We start from the raw sequence: 18,682 nt of genomic DNA, 5'->3' as shown, positions 1-18,682 counted from the left end.
AAAGAGTGCCTCATTCTTCCACTCATTCGGTACATGGGAAAACAGACTGCTAGAGGATCAAGGCTCCCATTTACAAAGCATTAGGAGAAAAAAAAAAAGGGTATCGAAGAAATGCTGACGATCTGCCAATAAAAGTTGATTTTTTTTTAACGTTTGCAAGCAACTCTGCACATAGTTTGTAAACTTTGTTTCATCTTTCCTTTTAGGGTGTGTTGATGTACGGCAACACGAAGCTTGAACTTTGTCATAGCTGTTTTTTTTTTTTCTGAGCAATGTATTTATGATGAAAACGTGAAAATCGACGCGTATTTGAGAATGAACCCGAATTTTTGTTTTTGAAAACATTCCTGTAGTGAGATCGACCATTTTTGGTTGGGTTTAAAAGATGACGGGAAATTTCTTTCATATTTCTCTATGGAGGAGTGGCTAATAAGGTTGCTTCAGGCTTTAGCCTCGGCATCTCCTCCTGGTTCCAAAGGGCCTTTGCTCGGACAACCTTTTCGTTACAGCTTCAGACAGTTCCACATTTCCGTGCACTGTTCAAGCTTGCAAAATAAAGCTAAAAAGGTGCAGATGTCAACGTATATGGAAGACGGACCTAAGAAGAGAACTGACATTTATTACAGAAGGCTTTTGCAATGGTATGCTCTCGTGAGAGTATCATATTCATACGTCGCACATAATATGGTGGAACTAATTCTATCGTTTAGGTGGGAATCCAAAGCAATCTGTTTTTTTTAAGGCAATAAGTGTGGGGTGCACGTACGGTCTCTTCTTTTCACTTCATCCTCTTCTGCGGAGTTCGTAAAAGTAACTGACGACCACCACAGCAGCAGCAACTACAACTCCGACCGCGCTCTGCGCCAACACTGTTGTATCTGCCACCGCCTTAGCCCCCGAGGGGCTAGGGTTGAACCCGAGTTCCGATAGTTTCTTGTGTGACTCCGCATAGTCCCTGAAGAACGCATCTTCATCCTGTTTGGTTTTTGAAGCAAGATGATAACTTTGTTTTTACTGATTATGTTACTCAAAAGCTGATATCAATTATGAAGCCAGAAAATCTCCAGGGTTTACCTTCGCATAAAGCTCAACATAGCCACGGAACGCAGGGTCATCCAACAAAGCGTTGTCAGTTGGAAGCTTCAATAAGCCCTCTGATTCTCCTTTCAGCAATTCCCTGGCATTCCAACAAGTAAATGAGTTGATCCCTTTCCAGAATCTCTCTCTTTTTAAGAATGGAGAGAATTAAAACTTACACGAAGTAAGAGTTATCAAACTTCAGAGGCTCTTGTGTCCATGGCCCGTCAAAACCCGACCTCTCTGGATGAGCTCTTCCCTATACATCCGGAACCCAACGTTATCCGCTATACCCTTGCAAAACCATTGGCAAAAGGAGGAGAGTGAATAAACCCCAAAGAGCCTACCAAGGTATGGCCACCTGAGAGTGCCACGATATCCTTGTCGGACAGTCCCATCCGGTGGAATATATCTCTAAGATGTCGGACACCTATAAGAAAATACACAGACGGAATTACAGACCTTTGGCGAGACTAGAGTAAAATTCATAGAGAAGATTTTCATGCACAATGGGGTAAAACTAAGACCCCAGAATATGAACACTCATATTAGTTCCACCATATATTTGCTTCTGCATCAAAACCAGCTACTTATTTTCAGTAAAATATTTCAGTGTTTGTGATAATCGAAAAAATTTATTCTACCTTGCTTAGCATCTGGAAGTCTTCCTTCCTTGGGGCAGACATTTGAATCCTAACAGAGAGTGGGTGACATCCAGTTAATACAGTTAATTGCTTTGAAAGTAAGCTATTTATACAGTCCTAAAAGGCTGAGCGAATATACTTTTCTGCCAGGAACAAAACTGATGTCAGGCCCGCCAGTAACCTCAACTGCTACAACACCAGCAAGCTGAAACACGAGAACATCGATAATGCCATTATTCAGATCCAAGACTTGAATACCTATAAGATTCGACCGCAATGATAGGCAAACTAGAAATTATGATCACCTGGTAAAGGTCCGCATATGAAATTTTGGGATGTTTACCCTTCACGGCCTCTGCAAATACCAAAGAAAGCATCTCTCACCAACGGATCAACAAAGGACTCTAGACTACCAAACCACGAATCTCATTGCATGCAATTCAAGAAATGTCATTGTCAAAACAAAAGAGCACAAGCCACAGTATCTGAAATCTCTTGGCACCTAAAAACGGCAAAACCGTACACAACCAAAAGGAATAGCAAAATGAACGTCTATTTCCATTTCGTTTGACCTTTATCTCGAATAAACAAACGTATCATCAAATTGAATCTAACAATAACTGAATCTTGAATACAACCAAGGACAAAGGAGAAAAAACCTACCACAGAGATCGAGAGCGATTTTCAATCCACTATTGGCACCATGCGTGAACTCTTCTTCGTTCCTAATCGAACCATTAGGTCCACCGGTCTTCGTCTTCGCATCATAGGTTCCAGCATCGTGCCACCTTCACATCGGAACACGCAAAATCGAACAAGCGGAAAAACAAATGGAGTCCAATGCGGAAAACAAATTCCACAACCGATTTCTTGAAACTTCAAAGAAATTCCTCACGTTATCTAAACCACAATTGAGGAAAACAAACAAACCACAAGTACGCAACGAAAACAAGAAAGAAAAGGGAACTTACGCCAATCGGAGCATGATCGGAGCACAGTTCTTGCTTGCGATGAGAGCACGGAGGTCGCGGCGAGCCTTGTCGATCTCCTTCAGATACTCTGCGTCAACCACTGTCGCCGCCATACCTGCTAGTCTCGGAGATTACGAGAGAGAGAAAGAGAGGAGAGAGATTTGCAGAGAGAAATGCGACAAAAAGAGAGAGAGAGGGGGGATATATATTGATATTGGTCAAGGGGAGAGGATTTATTTCCTTTCCTTGAACTTTTCTTATTTTTCAAGTTTTTGTTGAAGTTTGAGCCAAGAGATAGACCACCCAATCGCAACGGGGATTAGATGGACCAAAGGCAGTGATCTGCTACTCTCCGTCATACTTAGCCTCTGATGTACCTTACTTGCACGTCGTCTTCTGTGCAATAAACGGCACGCAGTTGAGCACCGAATAACTCCACCGTCATGCATGTTATTTTTGTCCATTTGTATTCCTTTGCTGGGAAAATTCGATCTCGGGTGCATGATGCATCACGTCGACCCAATGAATTTCGATCGGAAATCATATAAATCGAAACTGTATTAATCAAATAATTCTGTGGATTTTGTGCGATCGTATGAAGATTCGAATTTTTGAACCGTTCATTATTCATACAATGAAATATCAGTCTTTGTCATATGCCTCTCAAGAACCATTCTCTCTGCCAAATCATATGTTCACTGAGTATTGGGATTTGTCTTTCTAGGTGTCCGTCCCTGTTTGTTTCCTGAGAAAATCGTGCCAGAAAATGAGTTGCTAAGAGCTGGATTTGATGTGGGTTTCGGAGGTTAAAGATTTAAGATTTTGATTTTATCGTCCGTTTTTTTTTTGTAACCTTCCATCTGTCATCTTTCAGTAGTGTTGACTGAATAAATCATATTCTCACGTATATGAATCCGCGATACACATGTGAGAAGTAAATCAACCGTAATTGACGGATAACAGGTGAACAGACAGAAAGTCGAACCCCCAACCTCTCGATATATTATATATACTCCTTGCCAACTCACCTGAGATTTTCTCCCGTCATCCGATTCTCTCAGATACTGATAGAAAATTTCAAGATTTTCTCAGAAAATTGACATAATCTAAATTTGTTTAAAAGATGTATCTTTCTGCCCGTTTGGATCGAAAGTTTGATCATTTTAATTGTTTTATGTTTTTCAAATGCTAGTCAAATGTAAACTTAGGCTAACCATCTGCACATTCATGTGATTTTTAGGTCTTCTTTTTCTTTTAAAGTGATTAATTTTCTTTTAAATAAAATGTTGTGGAAATTTTGTGTTTTTTTATACCATTTTCATGTATAAGATCTCATCTTATACATTTGAAAAGGTTTTGATTTTAAGCAATATTAAGGATGTTGTAAGAAAACAAATTGTGTGCATTTTAAATGAATTTTCCGTACTGGCATGAGACATCCCGTTTATACATTTTCCGTACAGCGAGAAGGTTGCACGATCTGCAAATGCACAATTTGACTTTTTCGTATCAAATACTTAAAACCACTTTCTCATTGCTTATTGATAATAGTTAAGACTCAAGACTAAGAACGGTTCAATTATCGCAATTATTTCTTTTTTGTATTTTAATTTGGCGGGGTTAGTTATTTTGGTTATACAAAATCGATTTTGAAATATATATATATAGTGTCTTAATTGAGATTGATCTGAAAAAGATATGTTTTTAAATTAATTTGATCGAGTATTTTAAAATATATGAATTTCTCTTCATAAACTTAATATATATATATATAAACTAAACTTATTATGGTTGTCTGAAATATTAATGACTATTAATTTAATGGCTATCTGAATTAATTTTGGAAAAAGTACAATAGTACTATAAGTTGGGTCCAATTTTTTTTATATAAATAATTTTGAAGCTGAATTCAGTATATAACATACTTAGTCATATTATTATACATATAATTAGAGGGGGAATTCAATAGTATTTTCACTCGTTTTCTCAACTTATTCCATCGCATTAGTGAAAATAATAGGCAGTTTATCATGCAATTAATAGAACCTGCATTGAAAACGAATCAGAGGGTAATCACATGGATTAAATTCTTAACAGCTATGATTTAATTCAACCATAGAATTAGATATAATTAGGATTCTTCCTTCGTAAGCCTTTAACTAATTAGGGTTCTAAGCACAATCTATTAAAAAGGGCAGATGGTGATAATGAAATCTCAAAATATAAATTTATAATTTTGATTTAGGAATAATAACCCAAATCAATAGATTACGAATTCATACGGAACGGCATGTAATAATTAAATGACAATGAAGAGAAAGATTTAAACAGTATAAATTTCGGAAAATCGTATTTTAAACAAATTGAATATATAATGTAATGTTTTTATTGGATTATTTTTTTTAAGTTATCTTAACACAAAAGAAGTCCATTTGCCTTGTTTCGGAAAAGTCTTTGGGAATCTCTCTATAAAAAACCAAAGCCTCTATCGTACGTCCATGTCCGCCATGGAATTTCTGCCATCTGTTAGTGCGTGCTTCTCATCAATGGCGATGCGCCTCTGTTTCTAGGGAATCCTTTTACTCCCTCTTAACAAAGTTCTCCGCCATCTTCACCGTTCGCTCCCCAGCAGCCGATACAATTTTCAAATTAGGGTTTTTAAATCCATACACGGTGTGAATCTCCTGCGAATTCTTCAAATCTTCGTCGAATTCCAATTATAGGGCTCTTAAAGGTACGAATGTCCTCTTATCATGATTCATGCTCGGATGCTGGAGCTTTAGTAGACCTCGAATCAGGGCAGTTGCTGATTTGCTCGAATCGCTGTCGTTTTTTTGTGTGATTATGTTAATTAGGTCATCTGTTGATCCTCAAGCTTGAGAATTTCGAAGTTTCGTTGCGTCTGGCATATCGGTATCCCGAAATCATCATCTGGGTGCTCGCGAGCTCTGTCGGAAAAGTGAGTTTACTGTTTCAAAATCGTTAGGGTTTCTGGGTTCTTGTTATGGACGACGGTGAAGTCGATTTCTCCAACCAGGAAGTGTTCTCGAATTCGAACATGGAGGAGATTCCACCAAGCAGCTGTTCCATGGACACTTTCTTCGATGAGCTTTTGAGAGACTCTCATGCTTGTACTCACACTCACACTTGCAACCCTCCAGGGCCCGAGAATACACATACCCACACATGTTTCCATGTTCACACCAAAATTCTGCCGGCTCAGAGCGAGGAAAAGGTTTCTGCCGACGATACAGCAGAGTCCTCCGAGAAGAAGAAGAACAAAAAGAGACCGTTGGGTAACAGAGAAGCGGTCAGGAAGTACCGAGAGAAGAAGAAGGCTAGAGCTGCTTCGCTGGAGGATGAGGTCATCAAGCTTAGGGCTATCAATCAGCAGTTGTTGAAGAGATTGCAAGGTCAGGCTGCTTTAGAAGCTGAGGTTGCGAGGCTTAAGTGTTTGCTTGTGGATATAAGAGGAAGAATCGAGGGAGAGATTGGGGCATTTCCTTATCAGAAACCGATGAACACAAACTTTCCTTCCTCAAATGTGCCTTTCTCATACATGATGAATCCTTGTAATCTGCAATGTGATGACCAAGCTTATTGCCTTCATCCCGGGGTCGGTGGTGGGAACAGCGGAGAAGGGGCAGCGATGAATGGTGGTCAAGGGATAAGTGGTTGCGACTTTGACCAGCTACAATGCTTGGCTAATCAGAACTCGGTTAGTAAGGAGCTTCCTGCGTGTAGCGTTGGAAATGTACCGGTCAACACCAATTCATACGGTTCTCCTAAGAGAAAAGGTGAAACTTAAGTACCTTATAATCTCTTATCTATTTCTCTGCAGCCCCATATGTTGTATACTGTATGGATTAATCAACTGCTTTCCCCTCAAGTTGTCTGGAAGTTGTGCAGTGTAGCTTGATTTACGGATACTGTCTGTTATCTTGTCGGGTATATATTATTGTATCTGCAACTTTTAGTCTGAGATTGGTTAGTTCATTACCTTACTATGTTTTAGAACTTTTAGAACTCAGGTGAATTTGTTGTTTTCTCTACTCATTTCCTCTCAATGGAGGGCTGAATATAGACTCATAGTCCTCGACATTTCCGTGCAGGTGGAACTCGAGCAGCGAAAGCGGGTTGAGGCATCATCAGACTAATCTGCTTTCACAATGGGTTGATATCATCATCTTTCCAATAAGTAGTAGAATTCAGCTTTCCTTCAGGCCCCTTTGTACTATTCTTTTACTCTTTGCATTTTCCGTTGTGGTATAAATGCAGCATCATTGCAAGGTTTTGCCTGTTCAAGTTTGACGGCTTCTCCATGTTTTTTTTGTTATCAATTGAACTAATGTTTGGTTCAATGAGAGTTTTTGTCTTTTGTTGTCCAAAAAGGTTACTACGCATTTCATCCACTCTTAAGCATGGAGCATAATAAACAAAGCTAAACGTTGGGATTGTTGTGATACGGTCACTTCTCACAATACGCTAAAATTACTTGTTCTCATTGTTCATTGTCAACTTCATCGTCTTCATGGTAGATGCTCTCTGCCATTTGCCAAACCTGAAGACTATTGTCTTCAGCTACGCTGGAAATGACCCAAGGCTCGTTCTTGTTCCATGAGAAGTCTGATATCTTTGCTTTATGGCCTCCATGAGAGAATAGCAGCTCCGGTGGACCGTCTTCCGCATCCAACTCTATCTCCAGTTGTTCTTCCCCGACCCTGAAAAACCCAAACCCGTTTTTCGTTAATGCTCGAAAATGTGTGGTTTTTCTTTGTCTGAAAATTTGTGTTCTGAGGGTAAAACAACAATGAAGGTACCTGTTCAGGTCCCAAACCATCAGCCTTCTGTCCTCCCCTGAAGATGCAAGTACTGTCTCATGGTTGGGATCCCACTCCACTTGGAATACCTCTCCCCTGTACCAATAACCATACTCTCAAGAAGGTTCTCGCATTATCTGAAAGAGCTCACAGAAATGAGACCCTCTCATCCCAAGTAGACAGCTTAGATACACACACACACACACACACAAGCTATATTGTATATTTCATCATGTAAGAATTCAGAGTGCTAAAGAACAAACATCAACCATGGCAGATAGATGAGACAGAAGAAATGAACTGTGGATAAGTAACGGAAGTGGAGAAACTGAGAAAGGTTAGGGAGAAGTACTCGTGGCTGCTCAAAACATGCAAGGGTGCATTCAGCTTGCGGAGGTCAAACAAGGCGACGGTGGAGTCTGAAGAAGCTGTAGCTAAAACCCATTCGTTGAACGGATTGAATGAAAGATAGTTCACCTGTGACAATAATACGTCATGAAAGAATCATGTTCGTATAGCTCCACTAAATGACTTCCAATTGATAAACTACAAGCCATCCATAATTACAATCTCTGGTCATTTCTATCAGTATTGTGTTCTAGCTTAATCTTAGGACTTCCAATTGTAGCAAAACAGGAAGTGGAGTTCTGCAATTTGTTTTTTTTTTCACCTCTTTCTCGTGAACTTTGGCTTGGTGTTGCATTTGGTTTGTCCTCAAGTCCCATATCATCAATCGACAATCATCACCCGCCGACCCAAATATGTTTTCATTCTTCATGTGCCATGACACATCTTCAACCACGCTTTCATGTCCCTGAAACCATTGCACACAGATCAAAAGATCAAGGAATAAAGTCAGAAGAAAACAACCCGTCTCAATAACAAAGTTATTTCCCCTTACCTCATACACATGCATTGCATTCAAAACGTTATCTTGAGCTGTAGCTGTAACATCCCAAAGGCAGATCTTATGATCTTGAGAACCACTCAGAAGATAACCCTCCTTAAAGGAGCTCCACGACAATCCGTACCCTTCTTTTACATGTCCCTTTAGCCTCAGGTCAGGACTGCAATCACTTGACTGGGTCTTTGCAGAATGTCGGGCATAATCAAACACAAGCACCTCACAGCCACTAGTCTTTGCACCAACAAGCGTCGGCTTCTGTGGCATACACCGCGCTCTGTTCACTTCTCCATCCACACGTATTTTCTGTCTTATCTCCACCTGCCACAAAAGCCGATAACTTTAGAAACTTGGTGGCAAACAGCAACAGAGCTTGACTTATCAGCGGTACACACACAAATTGCTTGGGCCAAAGGTAGACAATCTAAGCCAATATTCTTCTGCATTAGAATTTCACCCAATTTAGAGCTGAAAATTCGAATACCATGTTTAAGCTACTTTTACCCAAGAACAATTTCTCAGATAACATTTGAAGAAGACAAGAACGGAACTTATAATGTTATGACACGTACAATTTCGGCTTAGTCATTTTATCGAACAATTGGTACGCAAAGAATACAGCTTGCGAAAATCACCAGAAATGGCGAAGATTACAAAGCTTAAATACCTTAGGCACTATTGGGTCCTGGTTTCTGCCGCCCAATCCGGGTTCTGCGTCGGGTGTGGGGATGACGACGTCGGCGACCATCAGGAAATCCTGGGCGCCACCAGAGGTGTGGGTCCCGAGGATGAGTTTGTGTACGGCGAAGTAAGGATCCGCGGCGTACGGATGCGGCGCCGACGGGACCCAGTGGACGGTGAGTGACGGCCATTCGAGCGGGTGAGAGATCACCAAATCATACAGGAACGGCGTGTTCCTCTTCCACACTGAGAACTCCTCCTCCACCTGATCCAACCCCGCATCCTCCTTACCTTCTTCCGCCATTTCCTCTCTCTCTCTCTCTCTCTCAGTCACAGTCTCGCCTCTCTTCTCGTTATGACACTCTAGGTTTTCTGGTCGATTTTCCCGCCATAAAGAGGAAGGAACGAACTCCGAAGCAAGGGCCACATACTATTTCGCGGGTAATGTCCAAAACATGTGCCACTGTTTGGCTTATTTGTTATTAAAGTGTGCGTCGTTTAGTACTGAACACACAGCAGGCATGTGTCCTCCAAAACTGAAGGACAGCGTGACGTTTAGTTAACTGTGGACCGAAAGAGCACGCATTTAGTTGACTGAAAAGGCCGGAATACATCCACATCCTACCTATTAGGATGTACCGATTTCGTCAAATAATGCATTCCATTATACTACAAGAATATATTATTAAATAGTTAGACTGTAATTGTAAATTCCGATTACAATAAAGATTTAAATTAAATCAAGTGAAACCTTTTAATTGATTTTATGGTAACAGAAAATTCCAAGTTTCCAAGCAAATCTCAAATAGATATTTGCAGATCAAGTAATTTGCAGATCGTGTATATGTGGTATATAAAGATAGAATTTGGTTTATAAAAATGTGATTGAATGAATTTATGATGAGGATTACATCTCACATATATACAATGCATAAAAGATATAATGACATAAAACATGGAAGAAAACATGGAAGAGACATGGAGGAAAACATGGAGGAAATTAAGTATAATTAGTGACATAATTTTAGGAAAATAATTGTAATAGATAATAATAATATATCAATATACTAACATGCCCCCGCAAGATCGGTGTCGGATAGAAGACCGATCTTGGACCGAAGAAACTCAAACCGTTGGCGTGGGAGAGATTTGGTGAGAGCATCGGCAAGTTGATCCGCAGATGAAACATGAGAGACACGAAGCTTCTGAGCTTGAACGAGACCCCGAATGTAATGGTAATCAATGGCAACATGTTTCATCCGAGAATGAAAAACAGGATTCGCCGATAGATATGTAGCACCAATATTATCGCAGTAAATAACCGGCATATGAGAGAACATGACACCGAGCTCAGAGAGGAGAGACATAAGCCATTGTACCTCGGATGCTGTCGAGGAAACTGATTTGTACTCGGCCTCAGTGGAAGATTTGGCAGCAAAGCGTTGTTTCTTGGACGACCATGACACAGGAGTGCGTCCAAGATAGACAATGTGAGCTCCCGTCGAAGAGAAATCATCACGATCACCTCCCCAGTCGGCATCCGAAAATGCATGTAGTGAGAGAGGAGATGAACGTGAGATGAAAACTCCGAGGGATCGAGTGCCATTCAGATATCGGAGAATACGTTTGAGGGCTTGCAAATGATCCGAGCACGGACGATGCATGTATTGAGATAGTTTGTTGACGGCAAATGCAATGTCAGGCCGAGTGAAAAGAAGATATTGTAAGCTACCCAAAATCTGACGGTACTCGGTAGGATCGGCGAGAGGAGAACCAGCGTTGAGTCGGAGGCTCAAGGTAGATGGGAGCGGGGTTGGTACAGCCTTGGCATCTGCCATAAAATGTCGTGCAAGAACGTCAGAAATGTACCGTTGTTGAGTGAGGAGAACACCGGTTGATGTGCGGTTGACTTCGACGCCAAGAAAGTATGATAATGAGCCGAGATCTTTGATAGAGAACCGACGAGCGAGGACATCAATGAAGCTCTGCACATCCTTCGAGTGGCTACCCGTGATAATGATATCGTCAACGTACACAAGAACATAGATAGTAACAATATCACGGGTAAGAATGAACAATGAGGTATCAGAGAGGGAGTTAATAAACCCGCACTCAAGGAGAAATCGGCCAAGTTCATTGTACCACGCTCGAGGAGCTTGCTTGAGACCGTAAAGAGCTTTATGGAGCTTGCATACGAAGGATGGCTGATCTTTGTCGATGAAGCCTGGCGGTTGAGTCATGTATACATCATCGTCAAGAGTGCCTTGAAGGAACGCATTATTGACATCAAGTTGGCGAAGAACCCAACCTTTGGAAACCGCAATGCTCAAGACAACACGGATAGTGGCATGTTTGATGACAGGACTGAATGTGTCTGTGTAATCAATCCCAGGCCGTTGGTGAAATCCCTTGGCCACAAGACGAGCTTTGTACCTATCAATAGAGCCATCAGAGTGTCGCTTAGTACGAAAAACCCACTTACAACCAACCACGTTATAAGACGATCGAGACGGAACAAGAGTCCAAGTGCCATTGCGAAGCAAGGCATTGAACTCCTCAGCCATAGCATCACGCCACTTTGGATCCTTAAGAGCTTGCGAAACACACGTAGGTTCCACATCATGGGTTGGATGAAGGGCAGAGGTAAGACTAAGCTTGGGGTGCGGTTTAGTGATGTTGTTTTTGGAGCGAGTAACCATGATGGGATCCGGTGCATTAGTGCTGGTATGATTGCACTCGTCGACTCTTGCGTTCACTACGTTTTATCTATTTTCACCCGCTGGTCCGTTCACGGGCTTTCGACGTTTGAGGGCTTGCAAATGATCCGAGCACGGACGATGCATGTATTGAGATAGTTTGTTGACGGCAAATGCAATGTCAGGCCGAGTGAAAAGAAGATATTGTAAGCTACCCAAAATCTGACGGTACTCGGTAGGATCGGCGAGAGGAGAACCAGCGTTGAGTCGGAGGCTCAAGGTAGATGGGAGCGGGGTTGGTACAGCCTTGGCATCTGCCATAAAATGTCGTGCAAGAACGTCAGAAATGTACCGTTGTTGAGTGAGGAGAACACCGGTTGATGTGCGGTTGACTTCGACGCCAAGAAAGTATGATAATGAGCCGAGATCTTTGATAGAGAACCGACGAGCGAGGACATCAATGAAGCTCTGCACATCCTTCGAGTGGCTACCCGTGATAATGATATCGTCAACGTACACAAGAACATAGATAGTAACAATATCACGGGTAAGAATGAACAATGAGGTATCAGAGAGGGAGTTAATAAACCCGCACTCAAGGAGAAATCGGCCAAGTTCATTGTACCACGCTCGAGGAGCTTGCTTGAGACCGTAAAGAGCTTTATGGAGCTTGCATACGAATGATGGCTGATCTTTGTCGATGAAGCCTGGCGGTTGAGTCATGTATACATCATCGTCAAGAGTGCCTTGAAGGAACGCATTATTGACATCAAGTTGGCGAAGAACCCAACCTTTGGAAACCGCAATGCTCAAGACAACACGGATAGTGGCATGTTTGATGACAGGACTGAATGTGTCTGTGTAATCAATCCCAGGCCGTTGGTGAAATCCCTTGGCCACAAGACGAGCTTTGTACCTATCAATAGAGCCATCAGAGTGTCGCTTAGTACGAAAAACCCACTTACAACCAACCACGTTATAAGACGATCGAGACGGAACAAGAGTCCAAGTGCCATTGCGAAGCAAGGCATTGAACTCCTCAGCCATAGCATCACGCCACTTTGGATCCTTAAGAGCTTGCGAAACACACGTAGGTTCCACATCATGGGTTGGATGAAGGGCAGAGGTAAGACTAAGCTTGGGGTGCGGTTTAGTGATGTTGTTTTTGGAGCGAGTAACCATAGGGTGAGTGTTTTGTGGGGGAACAAGAGGTGGTGGTAGGTCAGTGAGTAGATGAATAGGTGAGCCAGGGAGGAAAGTTTGGGTTGGTGGTTCGGTAAGCATGGGATCAGGAGGGTCATGAGGCATCAGGTGCGGAGAAGGTTGAGGAGGTAGCAAAGGCGACAAAGAGCAGGTGAGAGGTATGGAGGAGTTCCTTGTGGGTGACGGGACAACACGGGAGACCAGCTCAGGCGATGACAATGTGTAAGAATGATCAGACCGGCATGGAACAAGGGAAGACCGAGAGATAGATGGGAATGGAGAAGAGTTAACCGGAGAGTGAGAGGTTGAAAGAAGCCTAGAGTAAGGAAATTCTGACTCAACAAACTCAACATGACGAGAGACATATAGACGGGAAGTGGCAACATGCAAACAAAGGAAAGCACTTTGGGTGAGAGAGTAACCCACAAAGACACAAGGGGCCGATCGAGGTTGTAGTTTATGACTAGAATAAGGACGAAGCCACGGGTAGCAAAGACAACCAAAGGTACGAAGTTTAATATAGTTTGGAGATGACTCGAAAAGAACCTCAAAAGGGGAACGACCGTGAAGGACCGAAGAAGGGAGACGATTGATCAAATAGACTGCCGTTGGAAAAGCAAAGTTCCAAAGGTCCAAAGGGATGGATGCTTGAGATAAAATTGTAAGTCCGGTTTCAACAACATGACGATGTTTACGTTCCGAAATACCATTATGCTCGGGTGTGTGGGGAGGAGAAGTAAGATGCGAAATACCATGACACGAAAGAAAATCTCGAAGTGCAATATATTCTCCACCATTATCCGAATAAAGAGTGACAATTTTTGTTTGAAAGCGATTTTCAACAAGAGATTTAAACTTTGGAAAAATAGTCGAAACATGAGATTTGTGCCGCATAGGGTAAAACCATGTATATCGGGTAAAATGATCAACAAAAATAACATAATACTTGTACCCGTCAAAAGAGGTGACGGGCAAAGTCCATACGTCCGAGTATAAAAGTTCAAGAGGTCGAGATGAGGTAAGCGTGGAAGTAGAAAAAGGACGTTTATGACTTTTAATAATAAAACAAGACTCACAAGACAATGGACGACTCGACAAAGAGGACAATGGAAGAGAAAAACGTGAAATAATAGAGTTTAAAACGTCTTTAGACGGATGACCTAATCTAGAGTGCCACTCAGAGAGAGAGGTCTTGACACTCGAAAGAGCAAGAGCCGAGGGCTTATTGGAGGATACAGACGAGGAATGGATAGTCGGCCATTCATACACACCGCCATTAAGGGGCCCGGTTAGCAGCGGTGCCCCCGTGTTGAGATCCTTCACCTGAAAGAAACGAGAAAAGAATTCCACCGAAACATTGTTAGAATAACAAAGTTGATGAATGGAGATGAGGTTCTTATGCATGGTAGGAACACAAAGGACGTTTTGAAGATTAAGACGACGAGAGTTAGAGGGAAGAGACGAGGAACCAGTGTGTGTTATGGCAAGTCCGGAGCCGTTGCCAATGATAACTTCATCTCCTCCTTGGTAGGGTGAATGGAGAGATAAATTAGCAAGGTCGGTAGTGACATGATGAGAGGCTCCCGAGTCGAGCAACCAAGATGATGGTTGAGAGGGGGAGACAGTTGCAGTCTGAGCCAATGGTTTCCAAGGACCAGTGGTATGAGGTGGACTGGAGTCGGCAGGAGAGCGGGCAACCGAAGGAGGAAGCAGGCGGCATGTTCGGGCACTATGCCCTTGAACACCGCAGAGTTGGCATTTTCCGAGGTATCCTCGAGACTGTGTACGCCATGGTTGAGATCGAGATTGAGTTGAGCGAGAACCCTGAGCAAGAGAAGGTCGGGGCATTGATGAAGGTTGGGGACCAAAACCAGTGGGAGGGCGCCAAGATCGAGAGGTATGTTGTGTTGCATAAGCCGAAATAGGAGGATCTGAGAGATGTATGGCAGCAAGGTCGACATCAAGACTCAACAGTTTCTCATGTAACTCGACAAATGAGATCGGAGTGTCTCGAGCATGTACGACGTCTTTGATAGTCTTGTACTCATCACCGAGGCCAGCGAGAATTAGATCAATGAGATCCTCATGATCCATAGGTTTGCCGAGAAGTGCAAGCTCGTCCGCTTTAATCTTGAAGAAGTTCATGTAGTCATTGACGGTTTTGGTGCCTTTTGTATGGCGCCGCATCTGGTCTTTGAGTTGTTTGATGTGGCCACGGCTAGATCGGCCATAAGTTTGGACTAGAGTAGCCCATGCATCTGCGGCAGAGGTGGTCGATACTACGAGAGCTTGACAGGGACTTGAGATCGCACCGAGGAGAGCCGAGAAAACAAGACGGTCCTGACGAAACCACGACTTATAGGTCGGGTTAGGAGATAGTACATTGTTGGTGATGATAGTGGTAGCCGGCACTTTGGCCGCATCGAGGAAGTCTTCGAGATTGTATCCTTGGAGTAAGGCACGAAGTTGAATACTCCATGTCAAGTAGTTCATGGCCGTGAGTTTCGAAACATTCGAAACATTGACGTTAATCAACGTCGAGCTCGGATTGTCGGAGTCAAAGATCGTGACCGTGTCGCTCGGGAGACCGGCAGAGCTAGAAGGAGAGTCGGAAGAGGCCATAGCGTAAAGAGAAGATCGGCGACGTGCGTAATAGCCGAAGGAGAAAAAAAAAAAATTCGAAGGAGAAAAAAAAATGTCTTTTGACTTAAGCTCTTGATACCAAGATAGAATTTAGTTTATAAAAATGTGATTGAATGAATTTATGATGAGGATTACATCTCACATATATACAATGTATAAAAGATATAATGACATAAAACATGGAAGAAAACATGGAAGAGACATGGAGGAAAACATGGAGGAAATTAAGTATAATTAGTGACATAATTTTAGGAAAATAATTGTAATAGATAATAATAATATATCAATATACTAACATATAACTCATAGTTTTTAATGAATGGAATTAATCTTTTATATTCTTTGTTATATATTCCACTTTCATTTTAGAAAGAAATATTTAGGATCAAGAATGAGACCGTTTTCATCTGTAAATGACGTATATACATTCGGATGTGAATAGTGTACATGAAATTACACGTATAAATAAAAGTAGAACATATGTATATATGATGGTCATGATATCAATTAAAAAAAATTCCTTATTGTATTTGATTATTATACCGAATGTTTACTTATTTTTTAATAAATTAAAATAAAAAGGAAAAAAAATAAGTTATCCTCACCCGAGCGCACGTATTTTTCCCTTTCTCCTCTTTTATCAGTGCTGAGAGTCTGAGACTTTTGCCTCAGAGAGAGAGAGACGCCATGGAAAGGCTTCTCCAGTCACCATCTTCGTCCTCCATAGCTCCTTTGAAATTCCAATCGAGGGCATCTTCTTTGCTTCCCCGATTGCTGCACTCGCCGACTCTCAGCTTTGCCTCTTCTCCCCGACCCGAGTCCCGCCGAGGCAACTCCATTTCCTGCAACCACGACCAGAAGCCGACTCCTCAATCGCCTTCGGTATCGATTCGGACAAGGAATTCCTTGATTGGTTCACTTTCTTCGTTTGTCAGATTCGATTCAGGCGATGGATCGAAACCTAAACCCGGATTTATCGAGCTGATCGCCCGGGGAGTTTGTGAGCAGCGAAAGGTATCATATTTACATGACAGTACTAAAAAAATCGGAAATCCCTGGTTTTTCTTCGCTCTCTGTTTGTATAGATGCTCGTTAAATCCTCGTTTCTTAGTTTGGTCACATCTCTGCTTGTTGGATGCGACAATTTCGCTAGCATTTTGGACCTGGTCGATGCCAAGGCAACGCTAATATAGAATTTCCTTGAGTGTGGACCTGGTTGATGCCAAGGGATCAACGCTGGTGGTGAATCTCTTTGAATTGGAGCTTTAGGGAGCATAATATTTGATTCCTCGTCGGTCGCAAAGAATTGTTCTTGACTTACATCTTATCAGGAAGAAAACTTTAGCTTACGTTATAATTGGGACTTAGCCAGATAGCAGGATCTTGGAATCTGATGCTAGTAGCCTAGTAGTTCGAGAATCTAGTGTTTTTTGGCACAGCAATCATTAGTCGAACCGATATTATTTGGTGGAACAATCAGCATTCATCTCTGTGGTTACATTCATCAACTGGGCTGCAATACCCTAGTTTCATTTGTGAGTTTTGGGATTATTTCATTCAATTTTCAGTGTAATCTGTTTCTTAGCTCCTTTTTTTCGTTTAGTCTTGTTTCGGTAGATCTCTTCGATTATAACTCTCTAATCGCGCATAGATAATCTACTCTCATTTCCTGTCCTGTGCATCTGCCTATAATGGCAGAATACTCGAATTGGTGGCGGATCTTTTTAGTTATCAATTACTGTTTTCCATGCATCTACTGTCAAACCTTGGTGGCAAATATAAGCTTGGGTTTGTGATGATAAGGCTTCGCTTGATAAACCCATTCGTTAACTTTTAAAAAGTTGAAAGTTTTTCTGTGGTTTTCACCTTTGTTGTATTCCATTTTTTGTTCTTGTACTGACCCATTGTGGTTTCAAGGGATATATTTGATCTGTGCAATCTGTGTTTTGCAGATCATATCTACTGGAACACTCATACCGATCTCTGCAATAACTGCCCTTTTACTCAACCCCATTCTTGCACCTCCTGCTTTTGCGAGCTTCCAAACTGCAGCAAAATCCGGAGGTGCCGCTGTAGGTAGCAAACTACTCCAAACTGAATTGCTGACAAGTGCCTGGACTGGTTTCTTTGCTGGTTGCCTGCACACTTTGTCTGGACCTGACCACCTCGCTGCTTTGGCTCCACTTTCCATTGGGCGGACCAGAATGGAGAGTGCTGCCGTTGGAGCCCTCTGGGGATGTGGCCACGATGCGGGTCAAGTCATATTTGGTCTGTTGTTTTTACTTCTAAAGGACCGGCTTCACATTGAAATCATTAGAACTTGGGGTACAAGAGTTGTAGGCTTGACCCTACTCGTCATCGGTGCTATGGGAATCAGAGAAGCATCCGAAATTCCCGCACCATGCGTTGCCTTGGAGAATGGAGAAACCGACATCAATAGTATACAGATGGAGAAAACCTCAACCCCGAAAAAGAAAATAGGGTTTGCGACATTTGCAACGGGGATCGTTCACGGGTTACAACCGGATGCCCTGATGATGGTTCTGCCTGCATTGGCCCTGCCATCTCGGTTAGCTGGGGCTGCATTTCTCATCATGTTCTTGGTTGGCACAGTAATCGCGATGGGAAGCTACACGGTGTTCATAGGGTCATGCAGCCAAGCCCTGAAGGAAAAGGTCCCGAGGATCACCGAGAAACTGACGTGGGCGTCTTCTCTCATAGCCATCGGCCTCGGGTTGGCGATCATCATCAGCCAGTTCTTCGGGTTCAGCCTCTACTGAGAAGCCGCCGGCATATAAAAACACCTTCAAGTCTGAGAACTTGTTCATCTCTGGAGCTCTAGAAGAAAAAGAATAACAATAATTTTGATTGTCCTTGTCTATCGCTTTGTGATTCTTTTCCCAATAGAGAAGTGTGGTTTATTATAGGTTTCGCAATTTGATACACAATATTTTCTTTTTTGGGGTTATGTATCTTATGGTGTCTAGGGGTGGCCATTTCGGTTATTAACGGAATAACCGAACCGAACCGAACCGAATAAGAG

At 42.3% G+C, this 18,682-nt stretch overlaps 6 protein-coding genes across 6 annotated transcripts in view; 3 read left to right on the top strand and 3 right to left on the bottom strand.

Moving 5' to 3' along the window:
- The window catches only part of LOC104804331 (iron-sulfur assembly protein IscA-like 1, mitochondrial), a 2,037-nt gene extending 1,717 nt beyond the window's left edge, over positions 1–320 (top strand). The window contains exon 4 of the mRNA XM_010528594.1: positions 1–320. The gene's annotated coding sequence lies outside the window, so the exon portion shown is untranslated.
- Positions 321–595: 275 nt separating this feature from the next.
- LOC104804329 (L-ascorbate peroxidase 3, peroxisomal) lies at positions 596–2,922 on the bottom strand. Its single transcript, XM_010528593.2, has 9 exons — positions 2,693–2,922; positions 2,385–2,509; positions 2,027–2,076; positions 1,861–1,926; positions 1,722–1,770; positions 1,425–1,507; positions 1,257–1,336; positions 1,075–1,177; positions 596–975 (listed from the first exon to the last, which is right to left on the bottom strand). Exons 1-9 carry the CDS (start codon positions 2,803–2,805, stop codon positions 784–786), a joined length of 861 nt encoding a protein of 286 aa, XP_010526895.1. The 5' UTR covers positions 2,806–2,922; the 3' UTR covers positions 596–783.
- A 2,225-nt stretch (positions 2,923–5,147) lies between these two features.
- On the top strand, positions 5,148–7,053 carry LOC104804328 (basic leucine zipper 23-like). Its single transcript, XM_010528592.2, has 3 exons — positions 5,148–5,426; positions 5,548–6,489; positions 6,805–7,053. The coding sequence occupies exons 2-3, from the start codon at positions 5,697–5,699 to the stop codon at positions 6,831–6,833; spliced, it is 822 nt and encodes a 273-aa protein (XP_010526894.1). The 5' UTR covers positions 5,148–5,426; positions 5,548–5,696; the 3' UTR covers positions 6,834–7,053.
- A 68-nt stretch (positions 7,054–7,121) lies between these two features.
- Positions 7,122–9,493, bottom strand: LOC104804327 (WD-40 repeat-containing protein MSI3). Its single transcript, XM_010528591.2, has 6 exons — positions 9,084–9,493; positions 8,414–8,737; positions 8,183–8,326; positions 7,865–7,989; positions 7,513–7,608; positions 7,122–7,413 (listed from the first exon to the last, which is right to left on the bottom strand). Exons 1-6 carry the CDS (start codon positions 9,399–9,401, stop codon positions 7,194–7,196), a joined length of 1,227 nt encoding a protein of 408 aa, XP_010526893.1. The 5' UTR covers positions 9,402–9,493; the 3' UTR covers positions 7,122–7,193.
- Positions 9,494–13,027: 3,534 nt separating this feature from the next.
- On the bottom strand, positions 13,028–15,663 carry LOC109116241. Its single transcript, XM_019201335.1, has 2 exons — positions 14,466–15,663; positions 13,028–14,319 (listed from the first exon to the last, which is right to left on the bottom strand). Exons 1-2 carry the CDS (start codon positions 15,616–15,618, stop codon positions 14,273–14,275), a joined length of 1,200 nt encoding a protein of 399 aa, XP_019056880.1. The 5' UTR covers positions 15,619–15,663; the 3' UTR covers positions 13,028–14,272.
- A 600-nt stretch (positions 15,664–16,263) lies between these two features.
- On the top strand, positions 16,264–18,600 carry LOC104804326. The gene is made up of 2 exons (XM_010528590.1): positions 16,264–16,653; positions 17,592–18,600. The coding sequence occupies exons 1-2, from the start codon at positions 16,327–16,329 to the stop codon at positions 18,417–18,419; spliced, it is 1,155 nt and encodes a 384-aa protein (XP_010526892.1). The 5' UTR covers positions 16,264–16,326; the 3' UTR covers positions 18,420–18,600.
- The last annotated feature ends 82 nt before the right edge of the window (positions 18,601–18,682 follow it).

The sequence above is a fragment of the Tarenaya hassleriana genome, unplaced genomic scaffold (genome assembly GCF_000463585.1).
Source record: "Tarenaya hassleriana unplaced genomic scaffold, ASM46358v1 Cleome9, whole genome shotgun sequence".
In the NCBI taxonomy this organism is placed as follows: Eukaryota; Viridiplantae; Streptophyta; class Magnoliopsida; order Brassicales; family Cleomaceae; genus Tarenaya; species Tarenaya hassleriana.
The sequence above is the reverse complement of the archived record's forward strand: the minus strand, read 5'-3'. Positions and strand labels throughout refer to the sequence as shown.